The sequence below is a fragment of the Bombina bombina genome, chromosome 6 (assembly GCF_027579735.1).
Source record: "Bombina bombina isolate aBomBom1 chromosome 6, aBomBom1.pri, whole genome shotgun sequence".
Taxonomy (NCBI): domain Eukaryota; kingdom Metazoa; phylum Chordata; class Amphibia; order Anura; family Bombinatoridae; genus Bombina; species Bombina bombina.
Genome location: NC_069504.1, coordinates 643,770,647 through 643,794,722, shown reverse-complemented (window position 1 = coordinate 643,794,722; position 24,076 = coordinate 643,770,647). Strand labels below are relative to the sequence as shown.

At 39.8% G+C, this 24,076-nt stretch overlaps 1 protein-coding gene across 1 annotated transcript in view; it reads left to right on the top strand.

The window, feature by feature from the left end:
* The window catches only part of FANCI (FA complementation group I), a 763,169-nt gene that overhangs the window by 529,362 nt on the left and 209,731 nt on the right, over positions 1–24,076 (top strand). Inside the window, exon 28 of the mRNA XM_053719357.1 lies at positions 22,623–22,679. Coding sequence (XP_053575332.1) covers positions 22,623–22,679 — 57 coding nt within the window. The remainder of the gene's footprint in view (positions 1–22,622; positions 22,680–24,076) is intronic.

Below are 24,076 nucleotides of genomic sequence, written 5' to 3'. Positions count from 1 at the left end.
TCTAAAATTCTATTTAGAAGCTACAAAGGATTTTAGACAAACATCTTCCTTGTTTGTTGTTTATTCCGGTAAAAGGAGAGGTCAAAAAGCAACTTCTACCTCTCTCTCTTTTTGGATTAAAAGCATCATCAGATTGGCTTACGAGACTGCCGGACGGCAGCCTCCCAAAAGAATCACAGCTCATTCCACTAGGGCTGTGGCTTCCACATGGGCCTTCAAGAACGAGGCTTCTGTTGATCAGATATGTAGGGCAGCGACTTGGTCTTCACTGCACACTTTTACCAAATTTTACAAGTTTGATACTTTTGCTTCTTCTGAGGCTATTTTTGGGAGAAAGGTTTTGCAAACCGTGGTGCCTTCCATTTAGGTGACCTGATTTGTTCCCTCCCTTCATCCGTGTCCTAAAGCTTTGGTATTGGTTCCCACAAGTAAGGATGACGCCGTGGACCGGACACACCTATGTTGGAGAAAACAGAATTTATGTTTACCTGATAAATTGCTTTCTCCAACGGTGTGTCCGGTCCACGGCCCGCCCTGGTTTTTTTAATCAGGTCTGATAATTTATTTTCTGTAACTACAGTCACCACGGTACCATATGGTTTCTCCTATGCAAATATTCCTCCTTAACGTCGGTCGAATGACTGGGGTAGGCGGAGCCTAGGAGGGATCATGTGACCAGCTTTGCTGGGCTCTTTGCCATTTCCTGTTGGGGAAGAGAATATCCCACAAGTAAGGATGACGCCGTGGACCGGACACACCGTTGGAGAAAGCAATTTATCAGGTAAACATAAATTCTGTTTTTTTTTATAAAATGTTTAGTTATGCGTAATAAAACAAATTTGCAATATACATTTATATATATGTTGCCCCTTTTCATGTAATTAAGCGCCACAAATTGAGGATTTCCTTATTCTATGAACTTGTTGACTAACCATGATATATATCTTTCCCTAACTGGCTTTAACTGATAACAACTGCAAAACAATTCACTTTATACTGATACTATATGACCGTGGCTAGCTTTAAGGCAAACCATGAGTGGAGTTTTGCTATTGACAAATAATTAGAATAAAAAGGATGTTCATTTGTTTTAAGAATTGTAGAGTTGGCTAATATGTTATTCTATAGCAACTTGTAATTACAAGATATTTACTCTTCCTTTAATAATGCCAGAGGATGACCATATTGCAGAAACCCTCATGGACTTTTTAATAAAAGGGATTAAATATTCTTGCACAAATGTTGTATCTAGAAATTCCTGCAGCTCCAGAATCAACCAGATTGTTTCGTTAATTTTGTGAGAGTCCCAAGACAAAGTGATAACTAGCATGATGCTTGGATTATAAACTTTATAATTTCTGGTACATAAAGATAATCCTGCTAAGCACAGGTGTTTTGTGAACTCAGAGTAATTTTAATTGAAATGACAGCAAAGGCATACGACAAAATGTTTCAGCATTAGGGAGATGAACACCAGAAATATCTCTAGTTTGGTGAGATACCAGTTGAACGATTTACCTTTAAATTAAGTTATAATAAAATTCATGGTGGTTGAAATAAAATGTGAAGGTGGCATTGATTAAGAAAGTCTCTCTAGTCTGTGACAGATCTGTCACAATTATTGGTAGTGGTATAGCAGGATTAATTTGTGCAGGAGACTCAAATATGAGAGAAACAATAGATTGAGGCACTTGGGCAAAAGTAGATGGGCTAGTACCATTAAAGGTACCTAAGGGTGAAGTAATTCCCCTTTGCTTTGTATCTAGGGTGAAGTAATTCCCTTTTGCTTTGTATCTAGTGCCTGTAATTGAGCAGCATGAATGTGGAGCATATATCACTGTTGGGTCACTGCTCTTACTACTTCTGAGGGATCCACAGTTTATGGCGCACAGTACTGTCACGTTTCAGCAATGCCATTGTGTAATCATGGTATCGGACACACTGGTTGCAGCAAACAAGGTTTCATTCAAATATAAAGTGAGCAAAAATTGTATTCTCTAGAGAGAGGTTCCGGAGGAGGAGCTCAGGTGTGGGGTCACGTGTTGCACCTGTGCTGGTGTTGCACCTGTGCTGCACCAAGTGCTGTTCTACCTTCCCCCAAGCCATTGGCGTTATACACGCGCCCAAACCCTTAGACCCTGGGAGGCTTGGATAGTTCTAATCCACCACTGCTGGAGCCTTCGTAGTGCTAAGATTAAGCACTTACGAAATAGCTAAAAGTTCTTGCCTTGTCCTGAATCATATATATATTTCTTCCTATATTCTTTCCTTTTGCTGGTCTAAGAGAGACAAGGTAATTGAAGTTGAAGCTGGGACATTGCATTATTACAAACACATTGTATACCGCCATAACACAGGTGCGGTATGAGCGAGCCTCCTGCTGTTAACTAACCTGTTCGCTCTGACCACTTCGGAGGAATGCTTTGTGCAGAGGTTGTCCTGGTTCAAGCCCTGAACTCTGACCCTTGAGGGGTGCGCTACTTTCTCCAACATAGGTGTGTCCGGTCCACGGCGTCATCCTTACTTGTGGGATATTCTCTTCCCCAACAGGAAATGGCAAAGAGCCCAGCAAAGCTGGTCACATGATCCCTCCTAGGCTCCGCCTACCCCAGTCATTCTCTTTGCCGTTGTACAGGCAACATCTCCACGGAGATGGCTTAGAGTTTTTTAGTGTTTAACTGTAGTTTTTCATTATTCAATCAAGAGTTTGTTATTTTCAAATAGTGCTGGTACGTACTATTTACTCAGAAACAGAAAAGAGATGAAGAATTCTGTTTGTATGAGGAAAATGATTTTAGCAACCGTAACTAAAATCCATGGCTGTTCCACACAGGACTGTTGAGAGCAATTAACTTCAGTTGGGGGAACAGTGTGCAGTCTCTTACTGCTTGAGGTATGACACATTCTAACAAGACGATGTAATGCTGGAAGCTGTCATTTTCCCTATGGGATCCGGTAAGCCATGTTTATTACGATTGTAAATAAGGGCTTCACAAGGGCTTATTTAAACTGTAGACTTTTTCTGGGCTAAATCGATTGATTATTACACATATTTAGCCTTGAGGAATCATTTTATCTGGGTATTTTGATATAATAATATCGGCAGGCACTGTTTTAGACACCTTATTCTTTAGGGGCTTTCCCAAAGCATAGGCAGAGTCTCATTTTCGCGCCGGTGTTGCGCACTTGTTTTTGAGAGGCATGGCATGCAGTCGCATGTGAGAGGAGCTCTGATACTTATAAAAGACTTCTGAAGGCGTCATTTGGTATCGTATTCCCCTTTGGGTTTGGTTGGGTCTCAGCAAAGCAGATACCAGGGACTGTAAAGGGGTTTAAAGCTTAAAACGGCTCCGGTTCCGTTATTTTAAGGGTTAAAGCTTCCAAAATTGGTGTGCAATATTTTCAAAGCTTTAAGACGCTGTGGTGAAAATTTGGTGAATTTTGAACAATTCCTTCATGTTTTTTCGCAATTGCAGTAATAAAGTGTGTTCAGTTTAAAATTTAAAGTGACAGTAACGGTTTTATTTTAAAACGTTTTTTGTACTTTCTGATCAAGTTTATGCCTGTTTAACATGTCTGAACTACCAGATAGACTGTGTTCTGAATGTGGGGAAGCCAGAATTCCTATTCATTTAAATAAATGTGATTTATGTGATAATGACAATGATGCCCAAGATGATTCCTCAAGTGAGGGGAGTAAGCATGGTACTGCATCATTCCCTCCTTCGTCTACACGAGTCTTGCCCACTCAGGAGGCCCCTAGTACATCTAGCGCGCCAATACTCCTTACTATGCAACAATTAACGGCTGTAATGGATAATTCTGTCAAAAACATTTTAGCCAAAATGAACCCTTGTCAGCGTAAGCGTGGCTGCTCTGTTTTAGTTACTGAAGAGCATGACGACGCTGATATTAATATCTCTGAAGGGCCCCTAACCCAATCTGAGGGGGCCAGGGAGGTTTTGTCTGAGGGAGAAATTACTGATTTAGGGAACATTTCTCAGCAGGCTGAATCTGATGTGATTACATTTAAATTTAAATTGGAACATCTCCGCATTTTGCTTAAGGAGGTATTATCCACTCTGGATGATTGTGAAAATTTAGTCATCCCAGAGAAACTATGTAAAATGGACAAGTTCCTAGAGGTGCCGGGGCTCCCAGAAGCTTTTCCTATACCCAAGCGGGTGGCGGACATTGTTAATAAAGAATGGGAAAGGCCCGGTATTCCTTTCGTCCCTCCCCCCATATTTAAAAAATTGTTTCCTATGGTCGACCCCAGAAAGGACTTATGGCAGTCAGTCCCCAAGGTCGAGGGAGCGGTTTCTACTTTAAACAAACGCACCACTATTCCCATAGAGGATAGTTGTGCTTTCAAAGATCCTATGGATAAAAAATTAGAAGGTTTGCTTAAAAAGATGTTTGTTCAGCAGGGTTACCTTCTACAACCCATTTCATGCATTGTCCCTGTCACTACTGCCGCATATTTCTGGTTTGATGAACTGCTTAAGGTGCTCGATAGTGACTCTCCTCCTTATGAGGAGATTATGGACAGAATCAATGCTCTCAAATTGGCTAATTCTTTCACTCTAGACGCCTCTTTGCAATTGGCTAAGTTAGCGGCTAAGAACTCTGGGTTTGCTATTGTGGCGCGCAGAGCGCTTTGGTTGAAATCTTGGTCGGCTGATGCGTCTTCCAAGAACAAGCTACTAAACATTCCTTTCAAGGGGAAAACGTTGTTTGGTCCTGACTTGAAAGAGATTATCTCTGATATCACTGGGGGTAAGGGCCACGCCCTTCCTCAGGATCGGCCTTTCAAGGCAAAAAATAGACCTAATTTTCGTCCCTTTCGTAAAAACGGACCAGCCCAAGGTGCTACGTCCTCTAAGCAAGAGGGTAATACTTCTCAGGCCAAGCCAGCTTGGAGACCAATGCAAGGCTGGAACAAGGGAAAGCAGGCCAAGAAACCTGCCACTGCTACAAAGACAGCATGAAATATTGGCCCCCGATCCGGGACCGGATCTGGTGGGGGGCAGACTCTCTCTCTTCGCTCAGGCTTGGGCAAGAGATGTTCTGGATCCTTGGGCGCTAGAAATAGTCTCCCAGGGTTATCTTCTGGAATTCAAGGGACTTCCCCCAAGGGGGAGGTTCCACAGGTCGCAGTTGTCTTCAGACCACATAAAAAGACAGGCGTTCTTACATTGTGTAGAAGACCTGTTAAAAATGGGAGTGATTCATCCTGTTCCATTAAGAGAACAAGGGATGGGGTTCTACTCCAATCTGTTCATAGTTCCCAAAAAAGAGGGAACGTTCAGACCAATCCTAGATCTCAAGATCTTAAACAAATTTCTCAAGGTCCCATCGTTCAAGATGGAAACCATTCGAACTATCCTTCCTTCCATCCAGGAAGGTCAATTCATGACCACGGTGGATTTAAAGGATGCGTATCTACATATTCCTATCCACAAGGAACATCATCGGTTCCTAAGGTTTGCATTCCTGGACAAACATTACCAGTTCGTGGCGCTTCCTTTCGGATTAGCCACTGCTCCAAGGATTTTCACAAAGGTACTAGGGTCCCTTCTAGCGGTGCTAAGACCAAGGGGCATTGCAGTAGTACCTTACCTGGACGACATTCTGATTCAAGCGTCGTCCCTTCCTCAAGCAAAGGCTCACACGGACATTGTCCTGGCCTTTCTCAGATCTCACGGCTGGAAAGTGAACGTGGAAAAGAGTTCTCTATCCCCGTCAACAAGGGTTCCCTTCTTGGGAACAATTATAGACTCCTTAGAAATGAGGATCTTTCTAACAGAGGCCAGAAAAACAAAGCTTCTGGACTCTTGTCGGATACTTCATTCCGTTCCTCTTCCTTCCATAGCTCAGTGCATGGAAGTGATCGGGTTGATGGTGGCGGCGATGGACATAGTTCCTTTTGCGCGCATTCATCTAAGACCATTACAACTGTGCATGCTCAGTCAGTGGAATGGGGACTATACAGACTTGTCTCCGAAGATACAAGTAAATCAGAGGACCAGAGACTCACTCCGTTGGTGGCTGTCCCTGGACAATCTGTCTCAAGGGATGATGTTCCACAGACCAGAGTGGGTCATTGTCACGACCGACGCCAGTCTGATAGGCTGGGGCGCGGTCTGGGGATCCCTGAAAGCTCAGGGTCTTTGGTCTCGGGAAGAATCTCTTCTACCGATAAATATTCTGGAACTGAGAGCGATATTCAATGCTCTCCAGGCCTGGCCCCAGCTTGCGAGGACCAGGTTCATACGGTTTCAATCAGACAACATGACGACTGTTGCGTACATCAACCATCAGGGGGGAACAAGGAGTTCCCTAGCGATGGAAGAAGTAACCAAAATTATTCTTTGGGCGGAGTCTCACTCCTGCCACCTGTCTGCTATCCACATCCCAGGAGTGGAAAATTGGGAAGCGGATTTTCTGAGTCGGCAGACATTGCATCCGGGGGAGTGGGAACTCCATCCGGAAATCTTTGCCCAAGTCACTCACCTGTGGGGCATTCCAGACATGGATCTGATGGCCTCTCGTCAGAACTTCAAAGTTCCTTGCTACGGGGCCAGATCCAGGGATCCCAAGGCGGCTCTAGTGGATGCACTAGTAGCACCTTGGACCTTCAAACTAGCTTATGTGTTCCCGCCATTTCCTCTCATCCCCAGGCTGATAGCCAGGATCAAGCAGGAGAGGGCGTCGGTGATCTTGATAGCTCCTGCGTGGCCACGCAGGACTTGGTATGCAGATCTGGTGAATATGTCATCGGCTCCACCTTGGAAGCTACCTTTGAGACGAGACCTTCTTGTTCAGGGTCCGTTCGAACATCCGAATCTGGTTTCACTCCAGCTGACTGCTTGGAGATTGAACGCTTGATTTTATCGAAGCGAGGATTCTCAGATTCTGTTATCGATACTCTTGTTCAGGCCAGAAAGCCTGTGACTAGAAAGATTTACCACAAAATTTGGAAAAAATATATCTGTTGGTGTGAATCTAAAGGATTCCCTTGGGACAAGGTTAAGATTCCTAGGATTCTATCCTTCCTTCAAGAAGGATTGGAAAAAGGATTATCTGCAAGTTCCCTGAAGGGACAGATTTCTGCCTTGTCGGTATTACTTCACAAAAAGCTGGCAGCTGTGCCAGATGTTCAAGCCTTTGTTCAGGCTCTGGTTAGAATCAAGCCTGTTTACAAACCTTTGACTCCTCCTTGGAGTCTCAATTTAGTTCTTTCAGTTCTTCAGGGGGTTCCATTTGAACCCTTACATTCCGTTGATATTAAGTTATTATCTTGGAAAGTTTTGTTTTTAGTTGCGATTTCTTCTGCTAGAAGAGTCTCAGAATTATCTGCTCTGCAGTGTTCTCCTCCTTATCTGGTGTTCCATGCAGATAAGGTGGTTTTACGTACTAAACCTGGTTTTCTTCCAAAAGTTGTTTCTAACAAAAACATTAACCAGGAGATTATCGTACCTTCTCTGTGTCCAAAACCAGTTTCAAAGAAGGAACGTTTGTTGCACAATTTGGATGTTGTTCGCGCTCTAAAATTCTATTTAGATGCTACAAAGGATTTTAGACAAACATCTTCCTTGTTTGTTGTTTATTCAGGTAAAAGGAGAGGTCAAAAAGCAACTTCTACCTCTCTCTCTTTTTGGATTAAAAGCATCATCAGATTGGCTTACGAGACTGCCGGACGGCAGCCTCCCGAAAGAATCACAGCTCATTCCACTAGGGCTGTGGCTTCCACATGGGCCTTCAAGAACGAGGCTTCTGTTGATCAGATATGTAGGGCAGCGACTTGGTCTTCACTGCACACTTTTACCAAATTTTACAAGTTTGATACTTTTGCTTCTTCTGAGGCTATTTTTGGGAGAAAGGTTTTGCAAGCCGTGGTGCCTTCCATTTAGGTGACCTGATTTGCTCCCTCCCTTCATCCGTGTCCTAAAGCTTTGGTATTGGTTCCCACAAGTAAGGATGACGCCGTGGACCGGACACACCTATGTTGGAGAAAACAGAATTTATGTTTACCTGATAAATTTCTTTCTCCAACGGTGTGTCCGGTCCACGGCCCGCCCTGGTTTTTTTAATCAGGTCTGATATTTTATTTTCTTTAACTACAGTCACCACGGTACCATATGGTTTCTCCTATGCAAATATTCCTCCTTAACGTCGGTCGAATGACTGGGGTAGGCGGAGCCTAGGAGGGATCATGTGACCAGCTTTGCTGGGCTCTTTGCCATTTCCTGTTGGGGAAGAGAATATCCCACAAGTAAGGATGACGCCGTGGACCGGACACACCGTTGGAGAAAGAAATTTATCAGGTAAACATAAATTCTGTTTTTGCCCAGATCCGGAGGTCATCGCGGGGTGCTGTTTGTGTGCCTTGCTCCGTTCGGCAAGTCTGGCCGGCTCCTTGATTGGTCCCTGGTGGCCGTGGACATTGGCATCGCCGGCTGCAGATCCTGAAGGAAAGCCATACCCGAGATCCGTGAGCCCTCCTCTTTCATCACCTGGAGTTCCCTCCCACCGGTGCTGCGTGAGGGACCAGGCGGTTGCTGTGTGACGGGCTGTTCCTGAAGCTCCGGATCTGATTCTCTCTGCACCGCCGTGTATGGGGTCAGACCCATACCCTATTAACGGGCTTCACTTCTTGGTACCCCCCCCCCCCACCGATGCTGCGAGAGGGGGATTGACCCGGAGAGGGGCTTTTTGATTTTTCACCGCTAATTCAAGTGGTGATACTCGAGGTAAAGAGCCGATCAGCTACCCTGCAAACCCTGTCTTCTTGGAGAAGATCTCAAAGACGACGCTCATCAGGGCTAGTCCAGAAAGGAAAATTGATCTTCTGAGTTCGACACTACCATTGCACTGAGCTGCAAGGTATCAGGTATCCCCTATGTAAAAGCTCAGATTGGAAAGGGGAAACAAACACTGACAGTTTACGTATAACTAATGACACTTTATTGACACATTAAGTTTAAAATAAGATTACACTTTTTTTAGAACAAGGGTGTGAGGACTTTAAAAAAAAAAAAAGTGAGACCTAAACACAGAAACGCAATTATTAATCTATCCAGACACTTTTTGGAGGAACAGGGCAGTGCATTGGGATGTTCTCTGACTGCAAGTGTTATTAATTTTTGTTTAGCTGCCTGCTCTCCCCTTGCTCCTTGCTAAGCAAAAGATATCAAAGCTCTAAAAATTCACTGCTTTCTGCTTCTATTGCCAACTAATACATGGACGCTTTCTCTACGCAGTATTACTCTGAAACACAAGCATACAGGTTTCAAAGGAAAAAGCACATAGTGTATAACGGTGTCAACTTTATAAATACTGACTAACCTTGTATTTCCACATACACCCTGAGGAAGGCAAAGTGAACAGAAGAAATTAGTACGCTTTGCATGGCTTATTAACCCTCTCACAGAACTGGCTGCTTGTTTCTCTCTGTAAAAAGGGGGAAAAAGGGAAAGAGGGGAAAAGTTCAGAAAGAAAGAGGGAGGAAGACTGGAAAGCCATTGCTTTTGTTTATATCAACAAACTAACACTTGCATGTTCCATATTAATAGTAATGTTGTGTTCTGAATATGGGTGTATAGGTCCTAACAGGAATAGTATATAAAGCATAAATGATTAATTTGATGAAGGTTAAATAAGATATCTAATAGTTGCTGAAGTCAAGATATTGTGGTGAATCACAGCCTAAGTGTCAGTGTGTGTTTCCCTCTGTGTTTTTTATCCTAGGAGGAGAATTGCCTATGTTATTAATTTTTATTCAGCTGCTTACCCTGGTTTGTTCCCTTTCTGTGTAAAAGATAACAAAGTTTAAAAGATATTGCTTTTTGCTATTATTGCCAATTAATACATGGATGCTCTTTATACACAGTATTGTTTTGAAGCATAAACACAAAGGTTCTAAGGGAAATAGCATATAGTGTATAACGGGGTCACTTCGCAGACACTGAGCACTAACTAGTGGCTAAAGTTAGGATATAGTGAGGAAATATAGCCTAAGTGTCAAGGTATATTTCCCCCTGTGTTTTTTCTTTTTTTTACTCTAGGAGGGCAACGAATTGCAGCCCCAAATAGCTGAAATTTTTATTTTATTTTTTTTTGCTGTGATATATACACAAAACCAGGTACAGGCAACACCTAAATAATATTAAAGACACAAGTGGAACACATTTGGGACTCTTTTTATATCACATAGCATAATTAACTAAGAGAAATAGAAAGATATCATATAAATATTCTCCCCTCCAGGTGAACTCCAGGCGTGACGACAATTAGTAAAGTAAAAATACTTGTCATATAAGAAAGGGGAAGAGAGGGGAAGGGAAAAAGAGGGAAAACTGTCAACAGATACACAAGTCCCAAAGGGGATAAATTAATGAAGTAGACCCCTTGATTTTGTACATTGATAAGTTAAAATGTGAACATATATTCAATTTGAGCACAAAAGTTTAAGTAAATTAGATATTGTTATATATGAAACAGGAGAAAAGTAAAAATTGATACATAGAGTAAGTTTGTTTGGCGCAACTCCTGCTCTCCCTGGTTTTTTCTGTGATTGCAAATCTTACAGTGAGCAAATTAAGCTACTACCAAAGAAATAGACAAACGCGCTAAAAAATAAAAAAGTATTAAGATACTCAGAAAAAACTGATTGAACTTCTCTAAGATACAAAGTAATATCCAGCCAAAATTTAAAAACACCTTCATTTTTTTTTTTTCACCCCCCCCCCCCCACTGAACACCCTCACGTCCTCACTCTTTTTTTTTGTTTTTTTCCCCCCTCAATATATAACACTATACTTCACTATTAGGCACCCCCAGGTGGGGGAATTCATCCCCCGCCCTTTCTTTGTTTTTTTTTTTTAAGCACTTAATTAATTCATGGATAAATTTGTACACACGCACACTAAGACCACTTCACCAATTATGGCTGCCAGACACAGAGATAAGAAAAACAAAAATATGACAGAAACACAGGTAGAAATTCACTCGCCCTCTTCCAATCTCTCCTATAATAAAGAAAGCGCAGATACTCAAGCATTGGTATCCAGTATAATTGAAGCACTTACCCCAAGATTTGAATCTCTCAAACTTGAGATTAAACAGGACATTGTGTCTCTTACAAATGAGGTCCGACAATTTTCAAGCAGACTTCAAGAAGCTGAACAAAGAGTGTCAGACTTGGAGGACACTAGCTTAATTCATAGTTCGAAATTAGCAGCTACAGATATAACATTATCTAAAATACAAGCTAAAATAGAGGATCTCGAAGATCGTTCACGGAGGAACAATTTGAGAATAATAGGGGTCCCAGAGGGGAAACAATACGAAGACCTGGGAAAGTTCATTTCTGAAACTCTAGTACAAATACTAGGATTACCTTCTTCCTATCCTCCAATAATAGTCGAAAGGGCCCACAGAGTAGGCCATCAAATTGATGAAGGAAGAGGGAAGTCTAGAGCTAGACCAATAATAGCTAAATTACTAAATTTTCGAGATAAAATGGTAATTTTTCAGTATTACAGAAAGAACCAACCTATCTCCGTAGGGACAAATAAAATACTGTTATTTCAAGACTTCTCCGCTGAAACAGCGGGGAAAAGAAAGGAATTGTCCCCCTCTTGCACGAAACTTATTAAAGCAGGTTACCGTGCCACTATAATTTATCCAGCTAAATTAAAGGTCACTGTTAACGATGAAGTTCATTTTTTTTGAATCTGCAGAAAAAGCAGAGACATTCGTAGAAGAACTAGGTAGGAAGGATAATAGATGAAAGAAAATTGTATACTCTTTGAGCTTACCGATCATACTTAAATACATGAGGCAAGGTGTAAATTTCACTAGGGGGTTATGCAGGGCCCCAGGGGGAATGCCTGCATTGGGGGGTACTTAGCTTTAGGAATTTTCCTCTTTCCTTTTTTTTTTTTTTTTATCATTTATGGCTTGGTTTCTGGGGGGCTGAGAAATGGGCAGGTTAGATAAATATAAAATAACCTCTTGGAATATTGGAGGTCTCACCTCCCCCATCAAACGAAAATCAGTGTTGACTCACCTTCAAAAAATTGGTACTGATATAGCTATGCTACAAGAAACTCACTTAAACTTGCAGGAAGTGTTAAAACTGAAGTTCTCATGGGTAAAGGAAGTGTATGCCTCCACAGGCACAAAAAGGAAGAGAGGTGTGGCAATTTTGCTAGGGAAAAGAATAAAATATGAAACTCTGCACAGTGTCTCAGATCCGGAAGGGAGATACATAATTTTAAAATTAAAAATTGAAGGAATTCTGTATACCCTTTGCAATTTATATGCTCCTAATGTGTTTGATCCAATATTCTGGGACACTTTGCAATCAAAAATAATTTCCGAATCAATAGGATATTTAATTATAGGCGGGGATTACAATATGGTCCCACACCAACCTTTGGATAGACTCAGACAGAAGCCTACAGTGGGGAGGAATAAGCGAGATAGCTTGGAAACCAAAATGTTTAAGAAAATCTCCCAAAACTTGTTAGTTAGAGATATATGGAGACTACAGAATCCAGATCTAAGAGACTTTACCTGCTTATCCCGAGCGCACAAAACTCTATCTAGAATAGATCTATTTCTTATTGATGAAAGATTATGTAAAATGAAAGTAACAGCCAAAATTCTTCCTATTTGCATATCAGACCATAGCCCTATAACAATAGAAATTCAGTGTAATGATGTTAAACTAGGATCTTCTCGCTTCTTCTTCCCCACATGGCTAACGAATGATTTAAAATTTAAAAATTGGTTAAAAAGCAAATATGAAGAATATGCTGAATTCAATAAGACTTACGTTGACCGTCCAGATACTTTTTGGGAGGCTGCAAAGGCAGTTCTCAGGGGGGAAATGATTTCATATATTGCCCACAGAAATAAAACAATAAGAATTAGAGAAACTGAAGTGATAAAAGCGGTAACTAACTCATATAATCGTTACTTGCTTGATAACTCTTCGAGAAATTGGATCAGATATATTGCAGCAAAAAATACAAGAGATTCATTCATAACATTTAAAGAGACCCAAAAGGAGCTTAAACTCCAGGCAAGACTATACCGCTACGGCAATAAGGCTGGAAAGTTATTGGCCAATCTGATGAAAAGAGAAAAAAGATCCCCCTTAATAGATAAGCTCCTGCACAAGGAAAAAACATATACAAATGTAGAAGATATCTCTAACTTTTTTTCAGATTACTTTAAAGAGATCTACTCCTTGAGGGCGTCAGATAAAGTTAAATCAGATGACTTTTGGAGCAAGATTATAAACCCTGTACTCGACGGTGAAAAAATGTTAATGATTAACTCCCCAATTTCTCAGGAAGAAATCTTAAAGGGTATTCAGGATCTCCCATCAAACAAGGCACCTGGTCCGGATGCATTACCAAATCAATTTTACAAAATCCTTGCACCATCCATTGCTTCACCGTTAAGCAAACTTTTTAACCATATGTTCATTGATGAAAAGGTAGTCTCGTCTCAATTTTGTGCATCCCATACAACTTTGGTTCTTAAACCCGGGAAGGATCCGACGAAAAAGGAATCTTACAGACCCATAGCATTATTAAATTCCGATTATAAGATCCTGACATCTATTTTAGCCAAGAGGCTGCAACTGGTACTCCCTGAAATAATACATAAAGATCAAGCAGGATTTTTGCAACGAAACGAAATTTAACAGCAAAGATCAGGGAAGTGCTAGTCACCATAGACTATTTTAAGTCTACTGAGTTGTTGGGGCAGAGGAGAGAGGGGGATCCCCTAGATCTAGCAATTGTCTCAATTGATGCAGAAAAAGCATTTGATTCAATCCATCAAGATCACCTGCTCTCGTCTCTCCACAGGTTTGGCTTCAGTGGGCATTTTCCTAAATTTGTGGAGAACTTATATAAAAAGTCATGTACGAGGCTAATTGTCAATAATATACTCTCCTCTGAGATATTACTGGAAAGAGGAACGCGCCAGGGATGCCCCCTCTATCCTCTTCTCTTCAACATTTCAATCGAACCTCTGGCAATAGCAATAAGAACACAAATGGAAGGAATTAAAATAGGTAGAGCAGAGCTCAAAATCACCCTATATGCGGATGATATTTTGTTGTACATCTCTAACACGCGAAACAATATACCTATACTTCTTTCAATTATAGAACAATTCGGATCCTTCTCGGGTTACAGGATCAATGTGTTAAAATCTGAGTTACTATGGATCAGAAGACATCCAGAGTCCTTGATAGAAATTCCTTTCAGAGTCTCAGAATCATTTAGATATTTGGGGATAATGATCACCTCTGACTTAGATAAATGTTATGATCTTAATATAAAACCAGTACTGAGAGAGATTGAGGTGAGTTTGAAATTATGGCAAAATCTCCCACTTTCGATCTGAGGTCGAATCGCTGCATTTAAAATGAATTTGCTCCCAAAGTTATTATTTATTTTGCAGAATACTCCAATAATTCTTAAAAGGAAAGATATCGAAAAAAATAATAGTATGATGAGAATTTTTATATGGCAGAACAAAAAACCCAGAATTTCGTTAATGAAACTTTCACTCCCTAGGAAGTACGGTGGACTTGCACTGCCGGATATACAATTCTACAACCTGGCCTCACTGGCCCGAATTGTTGTAGATTGGATTCTAAACAAAGATTATGTAACAAATAACGAACTCGAAAGAAATGTAAGTCTACCGTACCTCCCCACAGCCTTAATACATTGTGATCCTAAGGCAGTCCCCCAGGAAATTAAAATATTCAAAACGGTAACATATCCATTACAGGCGTGGAGGAAGATATGTAGGTTATTATCCATCAAAGGAAAGGTATCTAACTATATGCCAATCAAAGGGAATCCCAAGTTTCAGGCAGGACTACAATCAGCACCCTTCCAAAAATGGCATATATTAGGCCTGAATAATATCTCTCAGGTAATAGACTGGAATGGCCGTTGTATAAAAACATTTGAGAGTTTAAAAAGAGAATTCAGCCTCAGCAATAAAGAATTCTTTGCATATTTACAAATCCGACACTTTATAACCAAGATGATAAATGAATCCGGTTGGAACTGGTCCTGGGGGAAGTTGGAGAATTGGCTTGTATTGGCGAAAAATGGGTTTATGTCAATCTCACCATGCTATCAACTATTAATATCCAGCAAAGGGGAAATTAATCTAGGAAACTTAGCAGATGCATGGGATTCTATGATAGCTCAATATTCCATAAATCAAAATAAAATCCAGACTTCTATTTCAAAAGTATCACAAAATACTCTATCAGCCACATGGAGAGAATCCCACATTAAGTTACTGTATAGGACTTACTATACACCAAAAAAAGGGACAAGATGCGGAAATACTAATTTCTGTACATGTCCAAAATGTTCATTACCCTCGGCAGATCTCATTCATATGATCTGGGACTGCCCTAGGATTAAAAACTTCTGGGCTAAAATAGAATACTGGATTAATCAAGTTTTAAAAATCTCTCCTCTGAAGCTAGACATAAGCTCCGTAATCTTTCTATGGGAAGCACCGAAAGATTTTCGGAAGCATAATAAAATAGTTAATATGGTTATTCTGGCGGCAAGATATTTAATTTTTAAAAAATGGAAAGGAAGGGCAAGTCCCAGTATAAATGAGCTTAAAAATTGTTTAAAAAAGCAGTATATGATAGAGCAAAGAGACACCAACATAGAAGAAGAGAAGGATATTGAAAATTTCTTTAAAAAATGGACAACTTTCATTAAAATATTTCCACTTAATGAAAGAGAATATATGATATACCCATTTAGGAATTCAGAACTGGTACTGTTGGGACTATGGTAGTTTCCTTGCTCATCTCTCGGCCCCCGCCTTTTTTTTTTTTTTTTTTCTCTCTCTCTCTCTCTTTTTTTCATTGATAACGGTTAATGTATGTTTTGATGTTAATTGTTTTTAGTACTGGTTGGTTATTTAGGTCCCCTGCAATTAAAAGTTTAATTTACATTAATAGGTTGTGAAAAAAAAGATCATGCACTATGTCGCTAGGTTTTATTTCTTTTCATTATGAATACCCTGAAGCTAGGGGAAAGGAGGAAAGGGGAAAAGAATAGAAAGGGGGAAAAAAAGAAAATAAAATGAGATTGAAACTATTCTTTTTTACTAACATGTTTTTCATGAGCTGTATATTGTGAATATTTTTTTTTCTTTTTCCTGTATTTATGCATTCCTTATTCTTTTTTGATGTACTACAATCATGCTGTAATGTGATCTTAACCTCAATAAAAAATAAATATTAAAAAAAAAATAAAAAAAAAAATAATAATATAAAGTGAGCAATGCCTGTTGCAGAAGATGCAGCCAGCAATACAGTGCACTTAGGTCACCCCACAGTCGCTTTCACCTAATCAGGGAATTACAAACGTGCTCAAGTTACTGATGATTTCTGAGTGTTTTGCAATAAGAGTTTAAGGGCAGGGGGTGTGGCAAATTGACTGTACCTCTAGCTTGCTTGTTTCAGCAAAAAAAGGATTAATAACAGGTGGCTGGTGTGCGGTGCTCATACAAGAGTCCAGATTTAGCAGTGTATTTGGGGAAGACAAACTGTCCAAGAAGCCGCAAAGCCTTATACACTACTGGTACATAAATATTATATCACCACTTCAAGCCTAAAGTAATCAGTTATTGCTAAGTATAGTTATTACAATGTTATAATGTTTCCATTGATTGTTATATTAAAAAACATTTAATAGCTCAGAATATCTGTGAAATCTGATTGAAAGTCCCTTGTCACATTCTTTGTGTTTGCATTCTTATTTCTTTCATGTAATTGGCAAGAGTCCATGAGCTAGTGACGTATGGGATATACAATCCTACCAGGAGGGCCAAAGTTTCCCAAACCTCAAAATGCCTTTAAATGCACCCCTCACCACACCCACAATTCAGTTTTACAAAGTTTGCCTCCTATGGAGGTGGTGAAGTAAGTTTGTGCTAAGATTTCTACGTTGACATGCGCTTTTCAGCATTTTGAAGCCCGATTCCTCTCAGAGTACAGCGAATGTCAGAGGGACGTGGAGAGTATCACCTATTGAATGCAATGATTTTCCTAACGGGGGTCTTTTTTATAGGTTCTCTGTTATTGGTCGTGGAGATTCATCTACTACTTCCCTTTTCAGATCGACAATATACTCTCCTATACCATTACCTCTACTGATAACTGTTTCAGTACTGGTTTGGCTATCTGCTATATGTGGATGGGTGTCTGTTGGTAAAGTATGTTTTTATTTCTTAAGACACCTCAGCTATGGTTTGGCACTTTATGCATTTATATAAAGTTCTAAATATATGTATTGTACTTATATTTGCCATGAGTCAGGTTCATGTATTTCATTTTGCAGATTGTCCATTTCATATTTGGGGAAAGCTAATATTAAGAAATATTTTTCTTACCTGGGGTTTAGTCTTTTTTCAATTGACTACTTTGTTTCAAATTGCGGGCTGACTTAGGCTCGCGGGTTCCTCTAAATGCTACACTTTCTTGGCGCAAGAATTTTTGGCGCGAAAGGCACGTCCGTTGACGCAAGTTCTTCATTTCCGGCGTCGTAATTGACGCAGAGGTTTCACACAGGGTTGCGTCGTTAGTGATGCGAGTGTGTCATTTCCGGACATGGTTGGCGCCAAAACAAATTTCAGTTACGTTGTGCGCCATACTTGGCGCCAAATTTTTTTCATTATTTATTGCCCCATTGTTTTTGCCTCTTGCCTTTTTCTATGTCAGAGGGCTACGCTATTTGCATTTTTTCCCATTCCTGAAACTGTCATATAAGAAAATTGATAATTTTGCTTTATATTTTGTTTTTTCTTTTACATTTTGCAAGATGTCTCAATCTGATCCTGCCTCAGAAGTATCTGTTGGAACTTTGCTGCCTGACATTGGTTCTACCAAAGCTAAGTGCATTTGTTGTAAAATTGTGGAGATTATATCTCCTAATGTCATTTGTATTAGTTGTCATGATAAACTTTTACATGCAGATAGTGTGTCCATCAGTAATAGTACATTGCCGGTTGCAGTTCCTTCAACTTCTAATGTACATGATATACCTATGAATTTTATTTTTTATTTTTTTACTGATTCTGTTCAGAAGGCTTTGTCTGCATTTCCACCTTCTAATAAGTGTAAGTGGTCTTTTAAAACTTCTCATAAGGTTGATGAAATTTCAAATGACCGACAACATAATTAATTATCCACCTCTGATGAGGATCTCTGATTCAGAAGATCCTTCCTCAGAGATTGACACTGACAAATCTACTTATTTATTTAAAATGGAGTATATGCGTTCTTTGTTAAAAGAAGTGTTAATTACTTTGGATATTGAGGAAGCCAGTCCTCTTGATATTAAAACCAGTAAAAGTTTAAATTCTGTTTTTAAACCTCCTGTGGTTACTCCAGAGGTTTTTCCTATTCCGAATGCTATTTCTGATATGATTTCTAAGGAATGGAATAAGCCGGGTACTCCTTTTAATCCTTCTGCAAGGTTTACCAGCAATTTCAATAGAGTTTTGGGAAAAGATCCCCAAAGTTGATGGGGTTATTTCTACTCTTGCTAAACAAACCACTATTCCTATGGAAGATAGTACTTCCTTTAAAGATCCTTTAGATAGGGAGCTTGAATCTTATCTAAGGAAAGCCTATTTATATTCAGGTCATCTTCTTAGGCCTGCAATTATTTTGGCTGATGTTGCAGCTGCTTCAACTTTCTGGTTGAAGAATTTAGCACAACAAGAATTGGATTCAGACTTATATAGCATTGTTCGTTTACTGCAACATGCTAATCATTTTATTTGTGATGCTATTTTTGATATTATCAAAATTGATGTTAGATCCATGTCTTTAGCTATTTTAGCTAGAAGAGCTTTGTGGCTTAAATCTTGGTATGCTGATATGACATCTAAGTCTAGATTACTATCTCTTTCTTTCCAAGGTAATAATTTATTTGGTTCTCAGTTGGATTCTATTATTTCAACTGTTACTGGGGGGAAGGGAGTTTTTTTGCCTCAGGATAAAAAGCCTAAGGGTAAATCTAAGGCTTCTAATTGTTTTCGTTCATTTTGTCAAAATAAGGAATAAAAACCTAATCCATCCCCCAAGGAATCTGTTACCAATTGGAAGCCTTCCTCAAATTGGAATAAATCCAAGCCTTTTAAGGAACCTAAGTCAGCCCCTAAATCCGCATGAAAGTGCGGCCCTCATTCTAGCTCAGCTGGTAGGGGGAAGATTAAGGTTTTTCAAAGATGTTTGGGCAAATTCTATCCAAAATCAATGGATTCAGAGCATTGTCTCTCAGTAAGACCTCCTGTGAGAAGATTTTTTCTCTCATGCATCCCAGCGACTCCAGTAAAAGCCCAGGCTTTCCTGAAGTGTGTTTCAGACCTGGAGGTTTCAGGGGTAATCATGCCGGTTCCTTTTCAGGAACAAGGTCTGGGGTTTTATTCAAATCTATTCATTGTCCCAAAGAAAGAAAATTCATAAAGACCAGTTCTGGATCTGAAAATTTTGAATCGTTATGTAAGAGTACCAACGTTCAAGATGGTGACTATAAGGACTATTCTGCCTTTTGTTCAGAAAGGACATTATATGTCTACAATAGACTTGCAGGATGCATACCTTCATATTCCGATTCATCCAGAACATTATCAGTTCCTGAGATTCTCTTTTATAGACAAGCATTACCAATTTGTTGCTCTTCCGTTTGGCCTAGCAACAGCTCCAAGAATCTTTTCAAAGGTTCTAGGTGCCCTACTCTCTGTAATCAGAGAACAGGGTATTGCGGTGTTTCCTTATTTGGACGATATCTTGGTACTAGCTCAGTCTTTACGTTCTGCAGAATCTCACACAAATCAACTAGTGTTGTTTCTTCGAAAACATTGTTGGAGGATCAATTTACCAAAAAGTTTTTTGATTCCTCAGACAAGGGTCACCTTTTTAGGTTTCCAGATAGATTCAGTTTCCATGACTCTGTCTCTAACAGAGAAGAGACGTTTGAAATTGCTTGCAGCATGTCGGCACCTTCAGTCTCTCATTCCCTTCAGTGGCTATATGCATGGAAGTTTTAGGCCTCATGACTGCAGCATTGGACGTGATTCCTTTTGCTCGTTTTCACATGAGATCTCTCCAGCTTTGCATGATGAATCAGTGGTGCCGGGATTATACAAATATATCACAATTAATATCCTTAAATCCTAATGTTCTACACTCTCTGACGTGGTGGTTAAATCAACATCGTTTAGTTCAAGGGGCCTCTTTTGTTCAGCCAACCTGGACTGTGATCACAACAGATGCGAGTCTTTCAGGTTGGGGAGCTGTCTGGGGATCTCAAACAGCACAAGGGGTGTGGGAATCTCAAGAGGCGAGATTACCAATCAATATTTTAGAACTCCGTGCAATTCTCAGAGTTCTTCAGTTTTGGCCTCTGTTGAAGAGAGAACCGTTCATTTGTTTTCAGACAGACAATATCACAACGGTGGCATATGTCAATCATCAGGGTGGGACTCACAGTCCCCAAGCTATGAAAGAAGTATCTCGGATACTTGTTTGGGCGGAATCCAGCTCCTGTCTAATTTCTGCGGTTCATATCCCAGGTGTAGACAATTGGGAGGCGGATTATCTCAGCCGTCAGACTTTACATCAAGGGGAGTGGTCTCTCCTGATGTGTTTTCTCAGATTGTTCAGATGTGGGTTTTTCCAGAAATAGATCTGATGGCTTCCCATCTAAACAAGATTCTCAGGCGGAAGCAGTAGATGCACTGACACTTCCTTGGCTTTATCAACCTGCTTATATCTTCCCGCCTCTAGTTCTTCTAAGAGTGATCTCCAAGATGATCATGGAACAATCATTTTGTGTTGCTGGTGGCTCCAGCATGGCCCCACAGGTTTTGGTATGCGGATCTTGTTCGGATGTCCAGTTGCCAACCTTGGCCACTTCCGTTAAGGCCGGACCTACTGTCTCAAGGTCAGTTTTTGCATCAGGATCTCAAATCATTAAATTTGAAGGTATGGAAATTGAACGCTTAGTACTAAGTCCTAGAGGTTTCTCTAACCCAGTAATTAATACTATGTTACAAGCTCGTAAATCTGTCTCTAGGAAGATTAATTATCGAGTCTGGAAGACTTACATTTCATGGTGCTCTTCTCATAAATTCTCTTGGCTTTCTTTTAGAATTCCTAGAATTTTACAGTTTCTCCAGGATGGTTTGGATAGAGGTTTGTACAGGCTTTGGTTCGTATTAAGCCTGTCATTAAATCAATTTCTCCTCCTTGGAGTCTTAATTTGGTTTTGAAGGCGTTACAGGCTCCTCCTTTTGAGCCTATGCATTCTTTGGATATTAAACTACTTTCTTGGAAAGTGTTGTTCCTTTTGGCTATCTCTTCTGCTAGAAGAGTTTCTGAGCTATCTGCTCTTTCTTGTGAATCTCCTTTTCTGATTTTTCATCAGGATAAGGCGGTTTTGCGGACTTCATTTGAATTTTTACCTAAGGTTGTGAATTCTAACAACATTAGTAGAGAAATTGTTGTTCCTTCTTTGTGTCCTAATCCTAAAAATTCTTTGGAAAGATCCTTACATTCTTTGGATGTGGTGAGAGCTTTGAAATATTATGTTGAAGCTACTAAAGATTTCAGGAAGAATTCTAGTCTATTTGTTATATTTTCTGGTCCTAGGAAAGGTCAGAAGGCCTCTGCTATTTCTTTGGCCTCTTGGTTAAAGCTTTTGATTCATCAAGCTTATTTGGAGTCGGATCAAGCCCCGCCTCAGAGAATTACAGCTCATTCTACTAGATCAGTCTCCACTTCGTGGGCTTTTAAGAATGAAGCTTCAGTTGATGAGATTTGCAAAGCAGCGACTTGGTCCTCTTTGCATACATTTACTAAATTCTACCGTTTTGATGTATTTGCTTCTTCTGAAGCAGTTTTTGGTAGAAAAGTTATTCAGGCAGTTGTTTCAGTTTGATTCTTCTGCTGATGTTTTAAGTTTTTCTTTTCTTCATGAGAATAACTTATATTTTGGGTTGCGGATTATTTTTTCAGCATTTGGCTGTTGTTTATTTTTATCCCTCCCTCTCTAGTGACTCTTGCCTGGAGTTCCACATCTTGGGTATTGATATCCCATACGTCACTAGCTCATGGACTCTTGCCAATTACATGAAAGAAAACATTATTTATGTAAGAACTTACCTGATAAATTAATTTCTTTCATATTGGCAAGAGTCCATGAGGCCCACCCTTTTTATGGTGGTTATGATTTTTTTGCTATAAAGCACAATTATTTCCAAATTCCTTTGTTGATGCTTTTTACTCCTTTCTTTATCACCCTACTACTTGGCTATTCGTTAAACTGAATTGTGGGTCTGGTGAGGGGTGTATTTATAGGCATTTTGAAGTTTGGGAAACTTTGCCCCTCCTGGTAGGATTGTATATCCCATATGTCACTAGCTCATGGACTCTTGCCAATATGAAAGAAATTAATTGATCAGGTTCGTTCTTACATAAATTATGTTGTTTGAGTCATTATTCTGACATTGACCACATATGTATTTTCTAGTATTTGCAGGTTTACAGTAATCAGTCAGGCCAGATTCCTGCTCGCTTGGAAAAACTGGTAAGTTGCAACAAACATAGACAAAAACCTATTTCTTTCTAAGGTGATAAGAGTCCACGAAAATTCTTCTGTGGGAAATACTTCACCTGGCTACCAGGTGGAGGCAAATACACCCCACAACAAAGCTTTAAATATCTCTCACACTACCCCCTCCCTCCCAGTAGTTATTTGCCTGGTTAAGGAAATTTAGCACTGTTATAGACAAACCTCTACTCTTAATTTTTCAAGACTCATTATCCTCAGGCATGGTACCCAAGGATTGGCGTAAAGCTGATGTGGTGCCACTCTTCAAAAAGGGAAGTAGGGATGATCCAGGAAGCTATAGACCAGTTAGTCTGACATCAATAGTGGGGAAGATATTTGAAGGATTATAAGGGATTATATTGATGAGCATATTCGTGTAAACAAGATTATGAGTTCTAATCAGCATGGTTTTATGAGAAATAGATCTTGTCACACTAATCTATTTAGATTCTATGAGGAAGTAAAAAAAAAATATAGATAAAGGGGAATCAGTTGATGTGCTATACTTAGATTTTGCAAAGGCGTTTGATACAGTGCCACATGAGAGATTAATGCACAAAATTAAGGGACTGGGAATAGCTGAAAATGTTAGTTTGTGGATAAATAACTGGATAAAAGATAGGGAGCAACGAGTAGTAGTAAATGGATCATACTCAGATTGGACAAAGGTAATCAGTGGAGTACCCCAGGGATTAGTGCTGGGCCCTATTCTTTTTAATATTTTTATAAATGACTTGGAGCTAGGATTAAATAGCGACATCTCTATTTTTGCTGATGATACTAAGTTAAGGAAGGTCATTAGGTCAGAGCAGGATGAACTTTCGTTACAAAGAGACCTGCAAAAATTAGAAGTATTGGCAGGTAAATGGAAAATTAGATTTAATATGGGAAAATGCAAGGTTCTACATTTTGGAAGTAAAAATAAGCAGATCAATGTATTATTTAAATGGGACAAGACTTAGCCAAACACAGGAGGAAAGGGATTTGGGGGTAGTAATTAATAACAAGCTAAAGATGGGTGCACAATGCAGGGCAGCAGCATCAAAGGCTAATAAGATACTAACATGTATTAAAAGAGGCATTGACTCAAGGGAGGAAAGCATAATTCTGTCACTATTTAAAGCCCTGGTAAGACCTCACCTTGAGTATGGAGTGCAGTTCTGGGGACCAATCGCAAAAAAAGATATTGCAGAACTAGAAAAAGTTCAGAGAAGGGCCACAAAGCTAATAAGGGGATTGGAGAATTTAACCTATGAGGAGAGGCTAGCCAAACTGGGTCTGTTTTCTTTAGTAAAAAGGCGCTTAAGAGGTGACGTGATTACTTTATATAAATATATTCAAGGCTCATATACAGAGATGGCAGAAGCTCTGTT